This window comes from Pongo pygmaeus, chromosome 12 (assembly GCF_028885625.2).
Source record: "Pongo pygmaeus isolate AG05252 chromosome 12, NHGRI_mPonPyg2-v2.0_pri, whole genome shotgun sequence".
In the NCBI taxonomy this organism is placed as follows: domain Eukaryota; kingdom Metazoa; phylum Chordata; class Mammalia; order Primates; family Hominidae; genus Pongo; species Pongo pygmaeus.
In genome coordinates this window covers 47,022,144-47,047,437 of record NC_072385.2, presented here as the reverse complement: position 1 = coordinate 47,047,437, position 25,294 = coordinate 47,022,144, and the positions used below count along the sequence as shown (strand labels likewise).

The 25,294-nt window shown below is 42.7% G+C and overlaps 2 protein-coding genes across 3 annotated transcripts in view; one reads left to right on the top strand and one right to left on the bottom strand.

The window, feature by feature from the left end:
- The first annotated feature begins 1,231 nt into the window (after positions 1 to 1,231).
- MRPL35 (mitochondrial ribosomal protein L35) lies at positions 1,232 to 15,179 on the top strand. The gene is made up of 4 exons (XM_054472690.2): positions 1,232 to 1,798; positions 8,432 to 8,621; positions 9,498 to 9,642; positions 12,803 to 15,179. The coding sequence occupies exons 1-4, from the start codon at positions 1,756 to 1,758 to the stop codon at positions 12,989 to 12,991; spliced, it is 567 nt and encodes a 188-aa protein (XP_054328665.1). The 5' UTR covers positions 1,232 to 1,755; the 3' UTR covers positions 12,992 to 15,179.
- Positions 15,180 to 16,345: 1,166 nt separating this feature from the next.
- REEP1 (receptor accessory protein 1) overlaps positions 16,346 to 25,294 on the bottom strand; it is a 125,226-nt gene continuing 116,277 nt past the window's right edge. Inside the window, exons 8-9 of one of the 2 annotated variants that reach the window (XM_054472678.2) lie at positions 22,337 to 22,488; positions 16,346 to 19,467 (exon numbers count right to left, since the gene is read on the bottom strand). In XM_054472678.2, the coding sequence (XP_054328653.1) occupies positions 19,396 to 19,467; positions 22,337 to 22,488 (224 nt within the window). In that variant the 3' untranslated portion in view covers positions 16,346 to 19,395. The remainder of the gene's footprint in view (positions 19,468 to 22,336; positions 22,489 to 25,294) is intronic. The other variant, XM_054472671.2, reaches the window with a different exon arrangement.

The following is a 25,294-nucleotide window of genomic DNA, read 5'->3' as shown; positions in this document are numbered from 1 at the left end:
GGCCGAGGCGGGCGGATCACGAGGTCGGGAGATCGAGACCATCCTGGCTAACACGGTGAAACCCCATCTGTACTAAAACAAATAATAATAATACAAAAAATTAGCCGGGCTTGGTGGCGGGCGCCTGTAGTCCCAGCTACTTGGGAGGCTGAGGCAGGAGAATGGTGTGAACCCGGGAGGCGGAGCTTGCAGTGAGCCAAGATCTCACCACTGCACTCCAGCCTGGGCGACAGAGCAAGACTCTGTCTCCAAAAAAAAAAAAAAAAGTGAGACCTCATCTCTATAAACAATTTTTTTAAATTAGCAGGGGATGATTGTGCATGCCTGTGGTACCAGCTACTTGGAAGGCTGTGGTGGGAGGATCCCTTGAGCTCAGGAATTCCAGGCTGCAGTGATTGCACCACTGCACTCAGACCCTCTGTCTAAAAAACAAAATTTAAATCAAGTCACTCAATTGTTCAAAAGTGTGCAGTGAGGCCAGGCTCAGTGGCTCACACCTGTAATCCCAGCACTTTGGGAGGCCAAGGTGGGAGACCTGTCTGATTCCATACCAAACAATTGAGACCACCCTGGGCAACATAGTGAGACCTAGGTCTCTACAAAAAATTTAAAAATTAGCCAGGTGTGTGCCTGTAGTCTCAGCTACTCAGGAGGCTTAGGTGGGAGGATTGCTTGAGCCTAGGAGGTAGAGGCTGCAGTGAGCTGTGATCGCACCACTGCACTCAAGCCTTCGCAACAGACCAAGACCTAGTCTCAAAAAAAAAAAAAAAAAAGTATGCAATGACTCCCGTTGCCAATTCAAAGAGCTTTCATGAATGTTTCAATATACTTGTCTAGCATATGTGCCTGTTTTTGGACTCAAAGTGGCCACCATAGGTGGGAGATCAAGTTGGCAACAATAGTGTTCCAAGGTAATACACCCTATATCTCGCTCTGTACCCCAGGCTGGAGTGCGGTGGGCTCGATCTCGGCTCACTACAACATCCGCCTCCCAGGTTCAAGCGATTCTCCTGCCTCAGCCTCCCGAATAGCTGGGACTACAGGCGCGCGACACCACGCCCGGCTAATTTTTTGTACCGCTTAGTAGAGACGGGGTTTCACCGTGTTAGCCAGGATGGTCTCAATCTCCTGACCTCGTGATCTGCCCGCCTCGGCCGCCCAAAGTGCTGGGATTACAGGCGTGAGACACCGCGCGCGGCAAGAATTTTTTTTTTTTTTTTTTTTTTTTTTTGAGACGGAGTTTCGCTCTTTTCGCCCAGACTGGAGTTCAGTGGCACTATCTCTGCTCACTGCAACCTCCGCCTTCCGGTTTCAAGCGATTCTCCTGCCTCAGGCTTCCGAGTAGCTGAGATTACAGGCGCTTGCCACCGCGCCCGGCTACTTTTGTATTTTTAATAGAGACGGGGTTTCATCATGTTGGCCAGGCTGGTCTCGAACTCCTGACCTTGTGATCCGCCTGCCGCGGCCTCCCAAAGGGCTGGGATTACAGACGTGAGCCACCGTGCCCGGCCCCAAGAATTTTTTTTAATAAGAAATTTTGTAGAACCTTCTATAGGCAGTCGTTTTACAGCGGCGAAGAGCGGAACCCGGCGGATGACATTGAAAGAAGGTTCGGCGGATGACATTGAAAGAAGGTTCAGCGGACAACTCCTTTGTTCTTTTCCTCTTCCTTGACTCCGCCTTCTTGCTTTCCCTTCATTCCCTTTTGCTCTTGTGCTTTTAAACCCAAAGCGGCCACCGTAGGCGAAGGTGAAGATGGCTGCCTCTGCTTTTGCTGGTGCGGTGAGAGCAGCTTCAGGTCAGTGGAGAGCGACATCCTCCATGCATGCCTTCACAGAAGGGGAAACTGGTGCGGGAAGGAATGGGCGTTTAGACTGAAGGTTAACAAGCAAAAAGGGTCATTAAGTTAAGAAGGTTGCGCCCAATTTTCTCTGGGGCGGTGTGACCGGCAGCCCGTACCAAGTCCCCCGACTCGGACTCACGCGGCCCTGTGTGTCACGCATTTACCGCTTCCTTACCAGCCTTTTTTCCCTAGAAAACAAGCCAGAGAAACTGGAACGGAAGGGGCGAGGGAGACCAAAAAGTCTCACCTAACTTTCTGATTTAGAGGCTACGACCTGCCATTCACGACCTTTAACCTTGAGAATTAATTTCTCCTAACTTAAGATTCTACACCTCTAAAATGGGGGTCATACCACCTACCTGGGGATTAAATGAGATAATGCACGTAAAGCGTCTTTATCTTTACGTGCCTGACACGTGGTAAGCTTGAAGGCTAATTTAATTTTTAACTACACTGGGCAGTGCCTGACACGTGGTAAGCTTGAAGGCTAATTTAATTTTTAACTACAGCCCCCGGCACAAGGGCTGGTATGAGGACTTCTTGACTGAGAGAGAGCAGAAGTAAACGCGACTAAATTAAGTTGCCGTCACGTTAAGTACTTTTTGCAAAAAGTTAAAAATCATCTAAATACCATAGGATGCTCAGTAAGTTACTTTCACACAAAATATATTGTTAGGATAACATTTTGTGGAAGAATATACGAGATCAGTCAAGAAAATGCAACGATGTAAATTTTCCCGTTAGAGAAAAGCTTTTTTTATGTGGAGTATTTTTTGTGTTCGCGAAACATAATACATATGAGGAAAATTTTATATAGTATGCATGAATGGTTTAACAGTTCTAAAGCAAACACCTGTTTAACACTCAGGTCAAAACAGCGCACCACCAGAAGCCTCCTCTCCCCTGTGTATCAAAATTCTCTACTTCCCCCCCAAATATAAAGACTGTTCTCATTTTTATAATTACTATTAGGTTGCCTATTTTTCCTATAGTAGTTTTAGCATCTATATGTGCATCTCTCAAGAACATAGTTTTGCCTGGTTTTGAACTTCACATGAATTGGTTCATACAGTATATACGCTTTAGTATCTTCTTTTACATTGTGAGATTCATTCATTTTGCGTAGCTGTAATGCTTTCTCATTGCTATATAATTTTTTTTTTTTTTTGAGACGAAGTTTCTCTTTGCCCAGGCTGGAGTGCAATGGCACGATCTTGGCTCACTGCAACCTCCTCCTCCCAGGTTTAAGTGATTCTCCTGGAGTAGCTGGGATTACAGGCATGTGCCACCACGCCCAGCTAATTTTGTATTTTTAGTAGAGATGGGGTTTCTCCATGTTGGTCAGGCTAGTCTCGAACTCCTGACCTCAGGTGATCTGCCCGCCTCGACCTCCCAAAGTGCTGGGATTACGGGTGTGAGCCACCATGCCCGGCCTGCTATATAATATTATATGACTGTTCCACAATTCTCCATTTCCAGTTTGGGGCAGTTATGTACAAAGCTGATTGATCTCGTCCTGGCGCATGAGTCTAATTGTTTCTAAGGATGTGGTATGTGTGAAACTCGCTGTGGAATCGCCTGGTCAGAGAATATGTATATATTCAGCATTGCCTGATATTGCCAAACTGTTGAGTCTCCACATGCTCACCAACACCTGATATTGTCAGACCTACAAATTTTTGTTAATCTGGTGGCTTTGTAATGGTATCTCATTGAGATTTAAATAAGCATTTCTCTGATTAGCAACAAGCTATAGTGTGTTTACACATTTTTATTGGCCTTTTGAATTTCCTTTATGAAATATCCACTTAAATATTTTGCCCATTTTCCTATTGGATTGTTTGTCATATTTATTTAGAGTATTTTTTTGTTTTGTTTTGTTTTGTTTTTGTTTTTCATTTATGTGTGTCCTTTATCTTCTCCCACTCAGGCTTGTCTTTTTTACATTATTTTGGAGTGCCCTTTGACGAAAAGTTATTTTTCATCTACTTGAATTTATAGTTCTTGTAATTTTTAAATAGATGATGTAGGTAGTTATCAACTTACTATTAATTTAGATTCTACTGAAAACAATTTAAAGAGTGATGTGACAGCTTATTTTTAAATGTCAGTATTTTAAATATGCTGGAAATTATAGCCTTTTTAACAATTTAAACTATTTGATATTTTAGATACTAAGAATTTGCGAAAGGGTAGTTTTTCAAAATTCTTTTAGGAAACATAGGATCAGAAATCTTGAAGACTCCTGGTTTCGATACTGTCACACTCTCCTCCACTCCCATCCAGTGCAGTTCATGTCCCCCATTCATTCCTTTGATTCATGCCACATAGAGCCATTGTAATTCCCCAGATGTACATCGTCACCTTTGTACGTCCTATTCCCTCTGTCTCTTCGTACTCTTTCAAAACTCTGGTTTTGTGTTACCTCTTTTGTGAAAACATCTGTGTTCTCTATATAACAGTTTGTTTAGAGTAGACTAGTCTGTATGAAAATGCCCAGACGGGGCAGAGGACTGAAGGAAATTAGTTACTTCCCTTGATGTACTGCACTTTTGTTAACAAAGCTAGACTGTTAGGTTTCCCTCACAGGCTTAATCACATGATTGATCCCCCAGAAGGCGCAGTAGATAGAGCCTCCCCACATATTTTCCCGTGAACTGCTCTCAACCAAGATCCCAGTTCCTGTTGTTCCCGGAACCATTTTTTCTAACTTCAGTGTATTTATTCCTGATTTCATCTTGTTGGTTTTGATCTGTTTTTCTCTCTTACTGAGATCACTTGGAGTTCTGATACTCTGTGTCTTCACAAATACATTAACAAGCCATCGTTCCCAGCTTGCTTTTTGGGAAAATTGATAAATATGTCTTATGCAGCCTCAGGATCTTCATAAAAATTGAGAACAAAAGAATTTCTTAGCTTTTAATTTTTTAACTGAGAGATACCAAAATCTGATGACCTGTGAAAATTGGAACATTTTCTTATCTACAGTCCTCCAATGCACCTAATCTTCCAAAGATTATCTCCTGCCTTATTACATCTGCACATCTTTTCAGTTCTTTGCAATTTAACTTATTTATTTGATTTCCAAGGCCCTATGTAAGGGCTCTCTCATCAGTTTTCTGCACCAATGTTTATACTACCCTTTTCAGTTGCAAACTGTTATCTCTCTTTCTTTTGTGGAGACAGAGTCTCCTTCTGTCTCCTGGAGTGCAGTGGCAAGATCTCGGCTCACTGCAACCTCTGCTTCCTGAGTTCAAGCAGTTCTCCTACCTCAGCCTCCGAGTAGCTGGGACTACAGGCGCGCGTCACTCTGCCCAGCTAATATTTCTGTTTTTAGTAGAGACGGGGTTTCACATGTTGGCCAAGCTGGTCTCGAACTCCTGACCTCAGGTGATCCACCCGCCTGGGCCTCCCAAAGTGTTGGGATTACAGGTGTGAGCCACCACACCCGGCCCTGTTATCACTGATAGCCACATATTAATATACAGGTTAGGTATCTCTAATCTGAAACTTTTTGAGTACCAACATGACACCACAAGTGGGAAATTCTTTTTTTTTTTTTTTTTTTTTTTTTGAGACAGAGTCCCGCTCTGTCGCCCAAGGTGGAGTGCAGTGGCACAATCTCAGCTCACTGCAAGCTGTGCCTCCCAGGTTCATGCCATTCTCCTGCCTCAGCCTCCCAAGTAGCTGGGACTACAGGCACCTGCCACCATGCCCGGCTAATTTTTTTTTGTATTTTTAGTAAAGATGGGGTTTCGCTGTGTTAGCCAGGATGATCTCGATCTCCTGATTCTCGTGATCCGCCTGCCTCGGCCTCCCAAAGTGCTGGGATTACAGGCGTGAGCCACCACGCCTGTCCCACAAGTGGAAAATTCTTTACCTGATCTCACATGATGGGTGGCAGTCAAAACTTTGTTTCATGTACAAAATTATTTAAAATATTGTATAAAATTAACTTTAAGCTATATGTGTAAGATTTACATGAAACAAATGAATTTCGTGTTTGGACTTGAGTCCCATCTCCAAGATATCTCCTTTATGCAAAATTTTAAAAAATCTAAAATACTTCTGGTCACAAGCATTTCAGATAATATTCAACCAGTATCATCTTTGCTAAGTATCCCTCCTCTTTATTATCTGCCGTTAGCATTCATTAAATGTTTTCTCTGTGCTACTCTTCCAAGCACTATACATGCTTCATCTCATTCAAGTCTCATTACCTCTCCATAATTAACTTCATTTAAATTTGAGGAAACTGGGGCACAGAGAGGTTAAGTAACTTGCCCCTGGTTACACAGCAAGGAAGTCATAGAGCTAGAATATGAGCCCAAATCATCTGATTCAAATCCTAGCACTTCTATATCAACATGGCCCCTCATTTGTTATCTGAAATCAGTGCAGTAGAAAATAGGAGAGTAGTTCTAAGTCCCAACCAAGCATTAGACTCAGGTGGAGTATTTTTCGTGTTTTTTTTTTTTTTTTTTTTTTTTTGAGATGGAGTTTCACTCTTGTTGCTGAGGCTGGAGTGCAATGTTGCAGTCTCAGCTCACTGCAACCTCTCCCTCCCAGGTTCAAGTGATCCTCCTGCCTCAGCCTCCCGAGTAGCTGGGATTATAGGCGCACACCACCACACCCGGCTAATTTTGTATTTTCAGTAGAGACGGGGTTTCTCCATGTTGGTCAGGCTGGTCTCGAACTCCTGATCTCAGGTGATCCGCCTGCCTCGGCCTCCCAAAGTGCTGGGATTACAGGCGTGAGCCACCGTGCCTGGCCGGAGTATTTTTCTTAACCAACGTTATTGACGTAGAATTTACATGCCATAAAATTACCCATTTTATGTGTACAGCTTTATGTTTTTTTATTAATTTAGCAAGCTGTACAACCATTACCACATTCCAGCTTTAGGACTTTTTTTTTTTTTTTAATTTTGTATTTGTGCATTTTTTTTTATACTTTTAAGTTCTGAGGACATTTTCATCATCCTGTGGAACTTTTTTAACACACAATTTTGAATCCCAAACTGGACTTCAGTCAGAATTTATGAGTGGAGTCAGAGCTCCACGAGTGATTCCGATTTGCAGCCATGAACTATTAGTCTGGCCATAGTGGGAAGGACTGATAAGAGGACTGCATCCAGACCACACGTCTAGGCTCTCTGAAATCTGCCTTCTGACCTGTTCCACCCCACTGCCCACTACTTCTCCCCAGGTGTCTCTGATAGTCAGGCGAACAGTCTCAGCCTCTGAGGCAGGTCTGGTCCTCAACCCATACGTGTACAGTTGACCCTGGAACAACACAGCAGGTGGGGTGTCAACCCCCAAGCAGTTGAAAATCAAATTGAAAAAAAGTATAACTTCTGGCTCCTCCAAAACTTAATTATTAATAGCCTACTGTTGGCCAGAAGCCTTACCAATAACATAAACCATTGATTAACATATATTCTGAGGCCGGGCACGGTGGCTCACACCTGTAATCCTAACGCTTTGGGAGGCTAAGGCAGGTGGATCACTTGAGCCCAGGAGTTCAAGATTGGGTTGGGCAACATGGCAAAATTCTGTCTCTACAAAAATTAGTCAGGCATGGTGGCACATGCTGTAGTCCCAGCTACTTAGGAGGCTGAGGTGGGAAGATAGATTGAGCCCAGGAGGTCAAGGCTGCAGTGAGCTATGATTGTGCCACTGCATTCCAGCCTGGGCCACAGAGTAAGACCCTGCCTCAAAAAAAATTTTTTAAACATATATTCTGCATGTTATATGTATTATATACTGTATTCTTAACAATAAAACAAGCTAGAGAAAAGAAAATCATAAGAAAGAGAACTAGGTTATTGTTCATTAAGTGGAAGTGAATCATCATAAAGGTCTTCATCATCTTTACATTGAGTAGGCTGAGGAGTTGGTTTTGCTCTCTCTGCGATTGCAGAGAAAGAAGAGGTGGAGGAGGTAGAAGGGGAGGCTGGAAAGGCAGGCATACTCGGTGTAACTTTTTTTGAAAAAAATCTGTGTGTAAGTGGCCCTGTGCAGTTCAAACCCATGTTGTTCAAGGGTCACCTGTATTTGTTTCAGTCCCCATGCCTTTGCTTATGTTGTTCGTCCTACCTGAAATGTGTTCCTCCTCTTCTAAGGGCCTGCTCACTTTCTAGAGAACTCAAGTGCCTCTTCTCTTTTCTTCGAGAATCTTTCGCCACTCTTGTCTCTCCAGGAAGGTCCATGCTCTTGCATCCCTGACCTGCCATTGTACTGTGTGTGGGAATTCTGTCTCACCAGAGTATAAGATCAGGGAGGTGGGAATAAATGTTACACACATCTTTTTTCTTAGCACTGGACATAGAGCTAGCAAACAGCCAACTTGATTGTGATGATGGTTGCACAGCTCTCTAAATTTTCCAAAAATTGTTGAATTGTATACATAAAATCAGTAATTAATTTATAGTTACACCTTAGTAAAGTGGTAAAAGCTTCACAGGTGAGTCTGATGCTCAGAGCATGTTAATTATGTTTAATACTTGGTGGCAGTGACACATCTCTTAATTTTTAATATCTGGATGCATATTTTGGAGTATTAAATTATATGCTCCTATCTTTACAGGAATCCTACGGCCCTTGAATATTTTGGCATCTTCAACCTACCGCAACTGTGTCAAGAATGCCTCTCTTATTTCTGCATTGTCCACTGGACGTTTTAGTCATATTCAGACACCAGTTGTTTCCTCCACTCCCAGACTTCCCACATCTGAGAGAAACCTGACATGTGGGCATACCTCAGTGATCCTTAATAGGTAGAGTATATTTCTTTGTGGGGTTTGGTTTTTTTTTTTTTTTTTGAGATGGAGTTTCACTTTGTTGCCCAGGCCAGAGTGCAGTGGTGTATTCTCAGCTCACTGCAACCTCCACCTCCGGGGTTCAAGCAATTCTCCTGCCTCAGCCTCTTGAGTAGCTGGAAAGTTCTGGGATTACAGGCGTGAGCCACTGTGCCTGGCTGGTAGAGTATATTTCAATAAACATGATGCTTAGACAAACTTTCCAAGATGTTCATGCCTGCAGGGGTATCCTAGAAGTAGGTGGTATTCTTTGCCTACCTGCAGTTAATTATGTAGACGTCTGCTTGATTGAGTGGGAGACTCTGACTGACATCCATGTATTTAGGCGCCTGCAGCAGGAAAATGCCAAACACAGCATGCTTCTGATGTTGTATGTGTGCTTTCCTGCATGGAGGCTGTCATCCAAAGTGGCGAGTGCACAAGACGCTCAGCTTATAAGGATGGGCTGCATGTGTTGGTCATTCAGTCAGCAAATACTCAGTTAAACACCCCTGGGTGCCTAGCACTGTACTTGGCAAAAAGGACATAAGGGTAAACAAATTGAAGTCCTCAAGGAGTTTGCAATCTGGTGGGAAGATGGATAAGAAATCAAGCGATGATAATAGAATGAATTATTTTACAGGGATTGAGGGGGTAGGTTTTAGAAGATTGCGAGTTGGTGATGGTTGCTATTCTAATTTATGCTTAATGTCATGGGTCATTGGAAGTAATACTGTATATGAAAAGTTAGTTCCATTCCATTGGAGTAGCTTTACTCATTTCTCAGTATAGATATGAATTTTAATCCTTGAATCAGTCTGATTACAAGCTAAAAATTTTTAAATATATTTTTAGAGTGGCCCCCGTGCTTCCAAGTGTCCTGAAGCTGCCAGTCAGATCTCTAACATACTTCAGTGCAAGAAAAGGCAAGAGAAAGACCGTGAAAGCTGTCATCTATAGATTTCTTCGACTTCATTGTGGCCTTTGGGTGAGGAGAAAGGTGAGTCTTCACACTGTTACTAAATTGAAAAAGGAATGTGAGGCCCGGCGTGGTGGCTCACACCTATAATCCCAGCACTTTGGGAGGCCGAGGTGGGTGGATCACAAGGTCAGGAGTTCAAGACCAGCCTGGCCAACATGGTGAAACTCCATCTCTACTAAAAATACAAAAATTAGGCGTGGTGGCAGGCACCTGTAATTCCAGCTACTCAGGAGGCTGAGGCAGATAACTGCTTGAACCCGGGAGGCGGAGGTTGTAGTGAGCCAAGATCGAACCACTGCACTCCAGCCTGGGCGACAGAGCAAGACTCCATCTCAAAAAAAAAAAAAAAAAAAAGAAAAAGAAAAAAAAGAGTGTGAGCAGATTAAAATCAAACAGAATTCAGAATTTAGCTAGGCACTGTAGCTCATGCCTGTAATCCCAGCACTTTGGGAGGCCAAGGCGGGCAGATCACTTGAGGTCAGGCATTGTGGCAGGTATCTATAATCCCAGCTGCTTGGGAAGCTGAGGCAGGAGAATCGCTTGAACCTGGAAGGCGGAGGCTGCAGTGAGCCAAGATCATGCCACTGCACTCCAGCCTAGATGACAGAGCAAGACTTCATCTCAAAAAATGAAAAGAAAGCAGCTTAAGACCAGTTTTGCAAAACCATTTTTGAGATTTAGTAACTGCCCAAATCCTAATTCCCTTTCATTACTTGGAAATTAAATCTTTAAAAATCAAAATTTGGTTCCCTGTAAAAATAAAATAGTTGGTAGAACTTTCTTGATGTTTGAAAGGTTGAAAGGATTCTCCCGTTTTATAAACAGTACTAAATTAGTAGATAAATGGGTTGGTTGGAACTCTCAGCTCATTTCTCTATTGAAACACTGTGGTGGGTAGTTTCTTACACCAGTCAGCAGAAGCTCATATAATCCATAAGCAGCTAAACTAAAGGTCTAATGTTCTGAGTTTTGTGAATTTGAGACCACTGGAAACATTTCTTCCCTTTTGTGTGTTTTTTTTTTCTTTTTTTGAGACAGAGTGTCACTCTATCGCCCAGGATGGAGTGCAGTGGCGCAATCTTGGCTCACTGCGACCTCTGCCTCACGGGTTCAGGCCATTCTCCTGCCTCAGCCTTCTGAGTAGCTGGGATTACAGGTATGCACCACCATGCCAGGCTAATTTTTGTATTTTTAGTAGAGACGGGTTTTCACCATGTTGGCCAGGCTGGTCTTGAACTCCTGACCTTAAGTGATCCACCTGCCTCAGCCTCCCAAAGTGCTGGGATTACAGGCATGAGCCGTGACGCCTAGCCCCCACTGTGGTTTTTATACCAATTATTTCCAGGTCCTCTTCTAGCGCTAGGTAAAATGAAATGGGTGAGTTTCCTTGCCTTCCTTTCCATGTCCCTCTTACTGGGCTCTGGAGCCCTCATGTTACTGTAAAGGACCCGATCATACTCTCCAGTCATAATACCTAACTTCAGTTCAGGGGTCCCGAAAGTATACCTTGTATAGAATGCCCTGCCTCTTCAAAATCTAATTTTCAGAGAGAAACAAAAAATCTGGGTAGATGAATTCATACTAATGTGTAAAACAAAGTATTTTCCATGACACGGTTTCATCCAGCAGTCCTTGGTATTTATTGTTTATTCCCTCCTTCCATTTTTGAATCTAGAGATTGTCTAAAAAATTTCAAGCATTTTCATAGTGGTTCCATTCCGTGAATAATCTTTAAAGGATACTGGTGGTAATAAGTAGGGCAGCAAATTTGGTGTTTGTACGTCAGAGATCCATAGTAACCCAGTTTGGCCTGCAAACTATGAAATTATTACACAAATGTGGAGATTTGGCTTTAAATGTTTGCATTTAAAATTGTAAGCAGTGAGTAGCAAAAATCTAACCTCTAGCATTTTAAAACCAGAACTCTTAAATAAGCTTTCCTTATTGCATCACTGTCCTTATAGAAATTGATGGTCACAATGATGATACTAAGACATGTCAGAAATGCAAGGCACATTCTCGGCAAAGAGGCATGGTTTTGTTCAGTTGGCATTGTGCCATAAAGAGCCCTTGGCTTGAAAGGACCCAAGGGCTCACTGTGTGGTTTTAGCCAGATGTTAAGCTGGGTGACACCTAAGATCCCTTCTAGTTTAAACAGGCTATGATTATAGTTTTTATATTCAATCAAATTTTCCTTTCCTGTCTTTAAAAATAAATTCTTCAAAATAATACCTGTTTGGGTGTATATGAAAGTTCTGGGTTAAATATGTGGGTTAACCATTCCTTCCCCACTCCTAATAATAGTCTTACCATATTCATAATTCCTTAGAAAAGTACTTCCTATAAAAATTGGTCCCTTGTGTGTGAAAAGAATGAATGAAGCAATATATTTGAGAACTGTGCTTCTCAGCTCTTGTAATATTCAGTCTCCTTAATAAATATTAATGTTGTTACCTAGCCCGCACTCCATCCTCCTCTACGTTAGGAAAGACAGTGGTTAAGAACTCTTATTAGCCTGGGCAAGATGGTGAGACCTTATCTCTACAAAAATTTTAAAAATTAGCTGGGTATGGTGGTGCACACTTGTCCCAGCTATACGAGAGGCTGAGGCAAGAGGATCACTTGAGCCCAGGAGGTAGAGGCTGCAGTGACCGTGATCACGCCACTGCACTCCAGCCTGGGTGACAGAGTAAGACCCTGTCTCAAAACAAAACAAAAAAAGAACTCTTATTAGCCCTCAGACCTCTGTCTGCTACTTCTCTAATCAATGGTTTCTTTTTTTAAAGATGTAAAATAGAATAATAGTATGTTGTTAAAGATTGCTGAAGAGATAGTAAGATTATACCTGTTAAGTTAGTGATTGTAATTCTATGTCAGTATCTTGTATTTTCCCAGCCACACACGTTTAGTTTTATTTTCTGTGAGTTTAATTTAAATAACATTTTTTTCTAAAATATTATTTATTATTAATTCTTTCTCAAACTACACATGCTTTCTCCATCCCCCTGCCCACCCTCCCCTCCCCCGGCCATTGAGAATCACATCTTTCCAAGAAATATTCCAGCCCCTATGGAAGTCTGGTTTTTGTTCTTATTGGGTCTATAAACCTTGAGTTGTGAAAATACCTGTTGTTTCATACATAATATGATGTTTTACATTTCTTTGTAATATCTGACAGGCTGGCTATAAGAAAAAATTATGGAAAAAGACACCTGCAAGGAAGAAGCGATTGAGGGAATTTGTATTCTGCAATAAAACCCAGAGTAAACTCTTAGATAAAATGACGACGTCCTTCTGGAAGAGGCGAAACTGGTATGTTGATGATCCTTATCAGAAGTATCATGATCGAACAAACCTGAAAGTATAGATCAGAAGTTTCACTTGTTTCTCAGTTATTGGATATGTATCTTTGTGTACATGATATCTTTGCAAAAATGGATAAGTACAAAACTTGATGTAAATTGTACCAATGAATATGTAAACATACAGTGACAACATTAAACTTATAAAAGTTTTAAAACTTAATGGATCAGACTTTGCCAGATTTGGTTAGGGAAACAAATTTAGAATGGTGCATTATTTTTAACAAGTGGTATTGGCTTAACTAGTTGTTTAAATTATGCTCTTTTAGTTGCAAGGAATCTCAAGTGGGACAAACATAAAAAGACTCAAAAGCTACAAGTTAGCTCAAGCAGTGTGACATTATTTCAAGGATATGTGCCTGGGAATTCAGGAACCACCTCACCAACCCCATCTCCCACCCAGAAATCACCCCCCAGCCTCAGGAAGAGCAGAAATTGGGTGATGCTCCTCAGCAGGGAAGGTGGATGTTTAGGCTTGGGCTCTGCACGCATGTGACTTGCTTCTTTTTGCGTTGTTAACTCCATTCTCTCCGTATTCACCAACTTCTCTACACAACTTTTGCATACTTACAGTTTCTGTTCCTTTGTAATAACTTTAACTTGCACCTTTGAGGTTCTTTTCTACATCATGACCTTCAGCTCCTGTCGCTAGTCTCCAATCGCCAAAGGAATTTAACTGGGCCAGACTACCTTTTTATACTAGGTCTGGTTGGGTCATTGTCTAGAGCAGGGATTGGCTGTTCTTAAGTCAGGAACCCGCTTTGTATTAGCAGGTTTGCATGCAGCAAAAAAACAGTTATGTGAGCAGTTTCACTTGGAGGTTCACATGGGATGGCAGCACACTTAACGTCTAACACACCAGGTTCATTGTGTTCATAACACTTGTCATTTATTGTAACAACATTTTTTCATAGAGAGGAGAGTAAATAGCCCTTCAGCATGCTCATTCATGAAACAGAAGAGGCTGTACAAGTGAAGACAAGGGCTTTTTATGCAAGTTTTGAAAGATAGGTATTTATTTTTTCTAGAGACAGGAGTTTAGCTCTGTTGCCCAGGCTAGAGTGCAGTGGTGCAATCATAGCTCATTGAAGCCTCGCACTCCTGGGCTCAAGTGGTCCTCCTGTCTCAGCTTCCTGAGTAAGGATATGTATTTCTTAAAAGTTAGTTTATCCACTTCAGATTTCATGTTTTCATTTGTAAGGATAAACTTTTCCCACAAATTTTCAACAATCATTGTAGAAACTAAGGGGGAGAAAGTAATCTCAGTTGTTTTAGAAACGATGAAAAAGTTAAGCATTGTTTACTTGAAGTGGGCAGGGAAGCAGCACTGAGTAAAGTTCAATTGAGTGGTTACAGTCTAGGGCAGTGGTTCCCAACTCTCCGATCAGAATCATCTGGGAAGCATTTTCAAACAGCAAAGTACTTTGAAAACCATTATTAAATAGAATTATGCATGAATTACTGTTTCAGATCCTTTAATGTGGTAGTTGGTGATAATAAGATGAAATTCCTCTGTTGTTAGTAAAATTACGAAATTGAAGTTCTGCAGCATGTCAGGCCAGGATTATTAGGGGGATTCCTTGAAACTAGTGTGTGTTTATTAAAAGGAGAAAGGATAACAATAGAATGTTCTAAAACCAGAAGTCCAAGTGCGTGTCTACTTATGGGACCAATAAATAAAGAACAGACATTTGATTTGAGGTGAGGTAAAAGCCTGAAACATGGAATGGCATTCTGTTTTGATGGATTTTCATTTCTTCGCACTTCTGAGATGGCAAAGCCAACCACTTAGAAGGCTTCCACATCTTTGTCACCTGCCTGGCTCCTGCCCTCTGATGTACCTCTGGGTAGTGAGATGGAAATGGTGCCTGCAGAAGTTGGGGAGAAGGACACTTTCGCACAGCCTCCATGATGTCTTTAACGCAAATATGGATGACAAGGGTCTCTGTTACAGGGGCCTCAGAGCACCTTCGTTTCTTCTCTAGACCGGGGACAGGAGGTATAGAGATAAGGACTGGCAACCAGAGCCTCAGCATCCAAAGATGGACTGAAGTGGGACGGCTGACAGGCACATAACTTAGGGGAGAGGGAATTTCATACATACGATTTTTGTTTTGTGGGTAGGAGGGCTTATCAGCAACACTGATTTTATAATCTGACAATAAATGTCTTTCATTAAAGAGTTTACCTAAATGATGTTTGATTATATGTATAATTTATAAAATATTTATGTATAGTTTGTTTATTCAGGTATAATTTATTGAACACCTACTATGTCCCAGCATATCTGCAAAACTGGGTACATACATACTATCTAACTGCTAATCCACATTTCCAGTCTTACAAAGGACATAATGATTAGTTAAGCCCTAATTTAGATTTGAGGAAACTGAAGCTGACAGAGGGTTAAGTAAATTACCCAAAGTACAGCTAATAAGACCCAGAATCTCAGTCTTACTCCTTGGGATCCTGTGTATTTCCCTGAGTCTTCTAACAACATATGAAAATTCATATCTAAATCAACAAGTGACTGTAATCTGGTACTATAAATACTAAATAAACACTTCTTCATAACACTGTACCAATTCAGCTTTTAAATTTTATTACTTTGCTTTCCTGTCTTTTGCCAACTCTTAACCTAGTTAATCCCAGTTCTGTCGACATTGGACCAGGCTCAGTAAATAAACAAATGAATGGATTTCCAGCCTTTTTTCCCCATCTCTTCCTGCTTTTAGTCCTCTGAATCTGCTTCTTTTCTTACTGCTGCTTTATTTTACAGTGGTTTTGTCAAACATAGAATACAGGACTAAAAATGCAAAGAAATTAGGTCTGTGTTTAATTTTGATGTTTCAAATTTTGAGCTTCCAAGTCTTTGTGGCCACCCAATGAAGTTTGAGTCTGCTTGTTCAGATGTGAAAGGTAAGGGCTGCAGCAGGTTTAAGGGCATCCCTTCCACCCACAGTGGCCCTTCACCACCCTGTTGTCACCTGCACAGGCACTCCCCCATTTGCAGATGAAGAAATGTTCAGAGAAGAAAAATGATGGACCAAAGGTCTGTTTGCACAATTGAAACTCTACCAGTGGACTATTCTATTTTCACAGCTACCTAGTTTCTGCTGATGATTTTTTTAAATGTGAAATAAACAGTGATACTTTCAGGTTTGTAGTTTTGTGATGAACTGGTTTTCAAAACACTTATATCATCTGATTTTCTTTCCCTCTCAACATCCTATGCAACAGGCATGGGGCCAAGTCACCAGGCCAGTCGGTGGCTGAACACTCAGCTTCTAATCCTTGCTACCTCCCATATTTGAAAAAAGTATTTCCTTTTTCCTTTTAAGCCCAACATTACAAAGATGTTTTTTAAAAGAAAAATGTTAAGACTTTATTCAAGATGTGTATCAGGCATTATAACAAAACAGCAGAACTTCAACCTTTGGAATACTGTAATTTTACATCCCTTTGATGCACAGTCCAGTATACTATTTTATTACAGATCGTTCTATAGGGACTACAGAAATGAACTAGAGGAAATGTGCACAGTCACAGTCCAGAATATCAGCTCTGAGAGTGTACACTGTTTGTTAGAGGATGAAGCACATCCTTTGCCATTTCAAATACTGTGCGAGGTGGAGGACTAGGAAGGCTCAAAGATGGTCATGGTTGACAAGCACTCTTATCACAAACACATGGACAGCTTATCACGGAGAACACATTTCAAAGGCCAGCAAAGTGAGCAAGCTATTCACACAAAGCCAGGAGGATTATGACTAAACTCTCCAGTTTATAAGCACAAGTCCACATCTCACCTCCTCAGAACAGATGCTCAATGGCAATTAACTAAAAGTTATGACATGAACATTACAGACTTTCCAGCTAGCATTTTGTAAACAGCCTGTGTCTGTAAGTCAGCAAATTAAAAACATTCAGTTGTATCCTCTAGACAGCACCACACCACTACATGTACACTTACAGGCTTTCACATTTTATGTCAGTTCATACACAAATGTACAGCTTGTCAGATACGTAAACACATTTTGCCAGAAATATGACAGCTGCTTTCAGTTGTACAGTGAGTGTCTTTAAGAGAGAAACCGACTCCCTAGTCAACACTTGAAGGAAAAATAGTTACATTTACATTAAGACAGCAGTTTGGATACCTTTATATTTTTCAATCTTGAATTAGAAGTAATAATACAGCATGTCTGAGAATAGAGCGCTTCAAACTTTTTTTGGCATAGTTAAGTGCAAACTTGATAACCTATATTTGTCACAACTTTCCATTGTAAAATGGCAAAAATATAGCTTGTTCACAATAGGATTTTAAACTGCTGCTAAAGGCAATTTATTGTTTTGGCAAAAAAAAAAAAAAATTGCTAAGAAGCTGTGTAAGCTTTTTTTTTTTTTTTTTTTTGCATTCATTTCTGATAATTCTGGGTACTTCAACTAACGGGTAAATACATTTTAAAGAGTATATTCTTCTTCTGTCTGGAACTACTCAATGAGCACAAAGAACATATTTTCTGTCTTAACAGATTTAGGTATTGGTGGGTGTGGGGCACAGAACATGAGCAACAGCTTCTGTTTATCCTCCCAGCCACAAATTTGCTTTTAGGTATATTTTCCTATACCCTTTTGCAAATTACAAATTACAAAATCACCTTCGGAGGAACTATGGGTAGACGGGATTCCAATATGCGTATCTGGCAACAATCAGCTTCAAATCAAACCCTTTCTGGGGTGGCTAAGATCCAGCTAATGTGTCATCAGCAAAGGCCTCTAATATGTGTTTGTGTAGTAATGGAACAGTTTTTAATTGGGCCTCTTTATAGTTGATTGACAGTTAAGTTCTATATGGTATATAACACTAATTCTCTAGTCTTCTGGGCATATCTACGAACAAATACAATCCAAATATGAGTAACTGGGTTGTGACCACTGCATGCATTACACTGAAAGAAACACCCAACTCGAAGCACAAATATATTATTCTTACATTTCAGCTCAGCTCTCAGCGGGGAGAGCAGCTACCTCGGACGACAGTGCCATTTAAACCAGATTCTTTTCAAATAAAATTCTCAATCTAAGTGGAAAGCCCCCTCAGAGAGTGCCTTATTCCCCTACTAAGCAATCCAGGCTTGTATAAAACGTCTGACAAGGCCCGTAGTGCCCACTGAGTGTGAGTCTGCTGTTTACATTCTGCACAGGCCAGGAGGAGGGGAACAGAAGGTGTGAGCCACAGGTGCTCCTGGGTCTGACCAGCAAGTCTAACCCATAAAGATCTCAAGCTCTAAAACCATTCTAGAGCCCACCATTTTGATTGTTACATATGTGTTTCAGATGTATGTTATGGCATATCTGAAACAGCAGAGTTCTCAGTTTTTTTCGTGTTTGTTTTTGCTAAGCTAAACAAGTTTCGCTAGAGTTCGCTAAAACAAGGTGCTCAGAGTGTAAGCTCCTCTGTGGGGAAATCAGCAGCGCTGGTCACAATAAAGGAGAAATCGTCCTTTGTCAAGCACAGAATTACTCCTTCCAACAGCTCTACATGTTCCCATCCTCAAGAAATTGCGCCAAGAGTGAGCTACCTGCCTGTCCCTGGAAAAGATTCAGAAGCTCCTAATCCAGAATCCAGGGAGGAGATGAGCTTCCTGTGACTCTTCTCTTTTACTGGGATGTTCCCCTGACCTCTCATCACACTTTACTGTGTTGTGAAATATTGTTTCTCTTAGTTTGTAACTTGTCTGGTCTTTTGACTAAACAACTATCTAAAGAATATAGACCACATTCCAGCAGGGAAAGGGATGTCTTACTGGAGTTGTATTTGGAAGCTTTATAAGCACATCTGAGACGTTCTCTAGAACCAAAATATTTTTCTATACTTGTTTTTGCAGTTTTCTTACATATCAGAACCTCTGGCAGCCCTTGCAAGTCCATTATATTAAAAGCCAAAAGCCATAAATATGTACATCATAGTTCAAAGTATTAGTACCAAGAACAAAGAAAGTTTAAAAAAATGCTTTGTTTGCATTTACAGGACTAAAAACTAAGTATGCAACAGATAAATTACAAATGTACATCTCAGCAGCATAGGGGTGATTCTCTTATCTTTCTAAAAAACACACTGCTGTCTATAATGACAATCCAATTGTGGAAAATTACCAACCTCAGAAGACTTAAAAGGTCACCACCCCCGCCCCTACTACCTTTCCCTTTAGCCTCTCCCCAGCAAAATAAAGAAAAGGGGGAAAAAATAAATCCTTAGAAGTGGAAGGGGAGAGAGAAAAGGCCATATTTGTGAGGCTGCACACTCAAAGCACACCCAGCTTGCGGATTTCTATGTTATTAGTGAATAGCTCTTTAAGGCAGAGAAGAAACATTCTGTGGATCCGGTGCTGTTGGCTCATCTCACTCACGTGGTTTCGGTGGCCGAGGATGAGGTACTTTTCTTCCTGAAGCGAGATCGAAGGATTCTAGGCGGTGCCTGGTAGAGAAAACAGAAAGGTGTCCCTCAGTTTGGTGTAAATGTGGAATCTTTTGAGGTCAGCACCTGGAAGGCATTGTGTTGAGACTTCCAGCTCCTTTGGCCAAATGCAGCTGGCTAGGGCTGGGGTCTCCCTGAATCTCCACAACAGGAAGCAATCATCAGAGTCCCATCCCACATATCCCATGAAGCTGAGCCCTTTGAGAGGCTGATGCCTCCCTCTTAAATTATGCTCCTCAATCTCCCAAGGGAACGGTTGTGCAGAATGACACATTTTTCTTGTTTCTGCCTGAGGAGCAAAATTATCTTAAATGATTCAGCAGAAAGAGACACCTCCGCATCGCTTCCTTTGCTTTTGTTATTTCCCTTGGGAACCAGCCTAATGTTATTTGGTACATGCCTCAAATTTCCATCATCAAATTTCCAGTCCCCTTTCTGGATGTGAAACCTCTTAATGTACAGCACACCACACCACACCACAAAGGCAAACACCACCTTGAAGTACAGGTTGAATATCCCTTATCTAGAAATGCTTGGGGTCAGAAGTGTTTTGGATTTCAGATTTTTTTTTTCCAGATTTTGGGATGTTTGCATATACATTCCAATTGAGCACCCCAATCTGGAAATCTGAGATTCAAAATGCTCCTATGAGCATGACCTTTGTACATCTTGTCCGCACTCAAAGAACTTCAGATTTTTTGATTAGGGATGCTCAACTTATATAAAGGGCTCCACCTCATCTCTCACACGAATGACTCTCAAGGGACCCCTCCTTCCATGGGATACACAGATCACAGGAGGAGTTCCTATTTCAATGAAAGTGAAGGGAACATTTTCTGGCACAGCACTCGAGGGGGTTCACACAACTGGCCCCAACCTACCCTCGGCCCCCGTGTCTGTCCACTTCTCTGTATACACAGAGAACTTCTTTCTCTACACTGTGCCCATTCATACCTCTATTCCTTCTGACTGGAAGCCCTTCCCTCCCTCTTCTGTCTTGCATATTTCTAGGCCTCCTGAGGACCCAGCTCAAAAGTCACTTCTGCAAAGGTTTCCCGGAGCCCCTCCTGCCACTGCCCAGCCATGCACAACCAGGCATCATCACCTCCTTTGTTCTCTCATGTTATGTACATGTCCCACAGCAGAGGACTTTGCACCCAGTGGGAAGGGGGTGTGTGGGGGCCCTGCTCTCTCCCCAGCAGAGTGGGGACTTCTGAGGGCAGGCCCATGTCGCATTCACCACCATTTCCTGGTGAGTGGCTCAGTGCTGGGCAGGCACGTAGAAGGGAGGAAGTGAATGAGCCAGAAAACAAGACACAGGCCCTCTCATAGAGTCCTCATGCTACAGCCTTACCACTAGGAAATGCTTACCAGCCACCTCTGGACAGACACTGAAAACGGAAACAACGGAACCCACCTTTATAGTAATCTGCCTCTTGGCAGGCTGGTGAACAGTAAACAGTAAAGCAGTTTGTGCAGCTTCAATAAACAAAAGCAAAACAGCACAAACCCTTGGGCCTTAGAATTCTTTAGGCTGCGCTCCTCTCCCCATCAGGAGGCTGCCCAGGCCAGATTGCCCAGGCCGGACTCCTCCAGCAGTGTCCAAGCCCAGAACATCCTTTCCCAAACCCTCTAACTTTAAAAGGGATGCATGTGTGCCTCACCTTGCAAAGGAACCTGATGAACTGCACATGGAGGTGGTCATAATTACAGTCCTAACGAATAAGAATGCTAGGCTGCTCAGTGTCTGTGGAAGGGAACAACATTTCAAGGCATCTCCCCATATAAGTCTCACAAGGGTCTGTACGGAGACTTCCTATTTGCTTCAGATGGCCTCTCAGGCCATGATACTCAGCAGATGGGGAATAGGAGAGGAGACCTTAGGAAGCAGAGAGAAAGACTGGGGTCCTTGCACCTGTGCTCATGACTGGTGACTCCCTACCCACATCACAGAGCAAGGCCCAGGAGGCTCCAGGCTCAGCCCTCCTGCTGCCAGAACTCCATCCACATCCTACAACTGACAATAGCATATATGTCAAGGGTATTGGTTTTGGTAACTCTAAAGGTCTATACCCCTTCACTAACATTTCATGAATAGCTACTTTGTACCAGGCACTATATGCTGTGTCTTGGAGATACAGTGATGAACAAGCCTTGTTCTTATTTATAAAAACTTTTCAAATAACACATTCTGAGTTTTCTTCCCCCAAAACAGTCAATTTGGGTTGCTTTTCACTTGTACGTCAACTTAGAGTGGTAGTTGTTAATACCTGGAAAAACCAAAACAAAACAATAAAGACCTAGATACTTTACCGCTCTCCTATTTGTTTTTCTTTTCTTTTTTTTTTTTTTTTTTTTTTTTTTTTTTGAGAAGGAGTCTCGCTGTGTCATCCCAGCTGGAGTGCAGCAGTGGTGCAGTCTCACTGCAACCTCCTCCTCCCAGGTTCAAGCGATTCTCCTGCCTCAGTTTCCCAAGTAGCTGGGACTACAGGTGCGAGCCACTACACCCGGCTAATTTTTGTATTTTCAGTAGATAAGGGGTTTTGCCATGTCGGCCAGGCTGGTCTCGAACTCCTGACCTCAGGTGATCCACCTGCCTCGGCCTCCCAAAGTGCTGGGATTACAGGTGTAAGCCACTGCACCCGGCTCAAGCTATTTCTAAATGAAATTAATAGGATTTCCTCTCCTTGGCAAGCAGCTGGATGCTATCCAGTGGCTGGTTCTGCTTGTTTGATGGAAGGAGATCTTTCCACCCCAGGTATTGAGGAGATGTTGGTGCCCCAAGAGATGCTGCTCCCAGGACCCCCAATCTCCAGGGCACAGCCTTTGGACAAACACACTCCAAACCACAGCCCCAGACACTGTGTACCTCCAGGGGCAATTCCGTCCTTCGAGGTGCTTTATACTTGTACATGAAATCCAGCAGGTCTTCCTCCTCCTCGTCAGAAAACGCCAATGGGTTTTGGACCTGGTGGGGCTCCCATGCCTTCACACCACCCTCATTCACATCTCCCTCAACCACTTAATGTCCATTTACAATCTACACAGAAGAGACAAGGTATACCAAGAAGGCATCAGTGCAGAGAGCAGGGAAGGGCAAGGTTAGGCACACAGCACAGCAAACCAGGCCTGTGAGGACAGCTGAGGCCCCTGGGTCTGAGGAAGCACTGATGTTTTGGGGGCCTCCTTACAGGGGATCTGGGATTGTGAAAGTGCAGTTGTATGAATCTCCAGGCACTGTGCACAGAAACAACCACAGACTCAGAATCTACTGAATTCTGAGTAATTCAGTAGATTTACTAAGGGGGCACCACTTCCCTGGGTGAAGAAAGAAGCGGCTTTAACTGAGACACATCAATCCCTGCAGCTCAGTCCTGTGATCCCACACCAGGTGAATGCTCAGGGAAAGAATGTCCTCCAGAGAGGATGGCAGCAGTGATGTGGGGTGGGGTGGGGGAGCAGTTTCTATGTTGTACATACAAGCCATGTTGACATTGTATATTATACTTGCATATTCAATTCCAAGCATTCTGTAAGAGACAGGATATAAAATGCCAGGAGGCCTTAAGGGATAACCTTAAACAAAGCTATATAGTTTTTGTTTTTGTTTTTTTTGTTTTTTGTTTTTTGTTTTTTTGCGAAGGCCCAGTCCTAGAGAAGCAGAGAAACCTAAGGAAGGAGAATCTGACAGAAGCCTCTGCCAAAAAAAATGATAGCAAGATTCCTGTTTCAGTCTGCCTTGAATACATCTGCAGGAAAAGCTTCAGAATTAATTCATCTCATTGAACGCACAGTATTTTTTAAATGTTAAATGCTAATACATATTCCATGTCATCTGGCTAGGTGGTTCTTAGTTGAGATGTAAAATATCTTCTGCCCCTACCCAGCTTATCTGGTATCACACACACACATTTTTCTATGCTTCATCTATTGTTCTTACCTAGAATCACAGAATGCAAGACTAAGGGGTTCTCAAGTCATCTGGTCCAATCACTGTGAGGCCTCCAGATAGAAACCAGAGCTCTTCCTGAGACACCTTGCTCCTAAGAACATATTCAGCCACCGAATGTGCTCTCTCTCCATCAACAGTGGACTTGCTAGACTATAACACCACCAAGCGTGGAGTAAAAACAGACAACTGAACCCTAATCTTGGGCAGCTTTACCAGTTACCACTGCTGTGCTCCCCAACAGCCAGCAGGCGGCAGCACAACACCCAAAGCTGAATTTTAGGCTGGGGTGTGATTAGTTCAGACTAAGCCTTAGTAAGTAAAGTCCTGAGATAATTGATGTTCCTTTGATTTTTTATATTATTATTATTATTATTATTATTTTATTTCTACTCTGAACTTCCCTCAGCTTATTTATTCTGGGCTCAGTTTGTCCTTTGCTCCCTTCCTCTGTCCTAATCAGCTGCATCCTGTTGAGCACAAAGACCAGTGACTCCAGGGAGCCCTCGCTGAATACTCTGACCCTCCCTGGCCTCCCCACTCTGAGACCCGACAGTGCTTGGAGGCTGTGCCACAGAGCTTGTGTTGGGTGCCCCGGTCCTCATGTCAGTCTCATTGCCTCAGCCAACAGAAGGCATCCTGAGGTTGGGGGGCCATGGCTGATCCTCCCTCAGTCCCTCTGAGCACCTGACCCAGGGCTGGGCACACAGTGGCCACTCATCAACTAAACTAAATAGAATCCTGAAGTCATCTCAGAGATCTCAGCTCTAGTACCAAGTCAGAGCTTGACACCCCCATTAACCAAACCACGAAATTCCTTCTGGACACAGATACCTCCTGCCTGGCAGGAGGGAAAAAAGACCAAAAGCCCTCAGACCAAGGCAAAAACTGCAGAAGCAGCCTGGTCAGCTCCACCCCAGCAGCAAACTCCATGACATGGAAGTGGGGTGGGTACTGCTTCGAGACTGTGCCTCTGCATATGCTGTACCCTCCACATCCAGGTCCAGGGCTTTCCCTGTACGGATGGTTGTAGGTGTCAGAAGGTGGCCCAAAGTCACCATGAGATCTTCAGGCATCTAACAACCCAGGCCAGTTATCCAGTCTGGATTCACTGAGGCTGAGCAATGAACTCACACATTACCAAAATCACCACCATCACTATAATCTCAGTAATAAAACTGAAATGGCTTTGCACATGTTCTCCACTGCAAGGATTGCAGGGTAGAAAAGAAATGACCCTCCAGCCCAGTAGGAGTGATGGTTCAAGGACAACCCACATATCCAAGCAGGAATAGAAACAAATGCTCAGCTCAGCAGAGGCTGGGAGCAAAAGAGGCCAGTGTGGGCAGTGAGGGAGCCAGAATAGCCTCAGGAAGAAGCTACGGAGAGAACCTCCTAAAAAGAGAACACATCTCCTAGTCACTGTGTCCGCTGAGCATTTCTGCCAAGAGTGTTGTCTATAATATTTGCCTTACTCTCAGAACCAGTGAGAATAAACATTCTAAATAAGACAAGCTTCCACGACGCTGGCTGGCTGTTGCACAGCGGACTGAATCTCTTAACTAATTGTATTTCCCTCTTTGCAGTGGTTTCAAGGAAGCCAGGTGTCTCGACAGTCTACACCTTGATGGCATGCGTTTAAAATGTCCTTCTCCCCACTGATTCCATCTTACTTGCCCACTCCCTTTTCCCCATGCTTCAATTTTCTTACTTTGATTTGCTACTTTAGATCTATTTCCACAAGTAGACCTAACTCCTTTTTATATCAGGAAGGAGTATACATGGAGAAATGAACCCCACAGAACACAGTCCCAAAAGAGGGGCACCAGGAGGAGCATGAGAGTGAGTAGCTGGGTAGAAAATCCCATGCTCTGCCTC

Bases quoted from the DNA above. Each gene is read 5' to 3' on its own strand.
- MRPL35 (XM_054472690.2), top strand. From the start codon at position 1,756: ATGGCTGCCTCTGCTTTTGCTGGTGCGGTGAGAGCAGCTTCAG. The intron at 1,799-8,431 runs GTCAGTGGAGAG...CTATCTTTACAG, and splicing joins TGCGGTGAGAGCAGCTTCAG to GAATCCTACGGCCCTTGAAT. The intron at 8,622-9,497 runs GTAGAGTATATT...ATATATTTTTAG, and splicing joins ACCTCAGTGATCCTTAATAG to AGTGGCCCCCGTGCTTCCAA.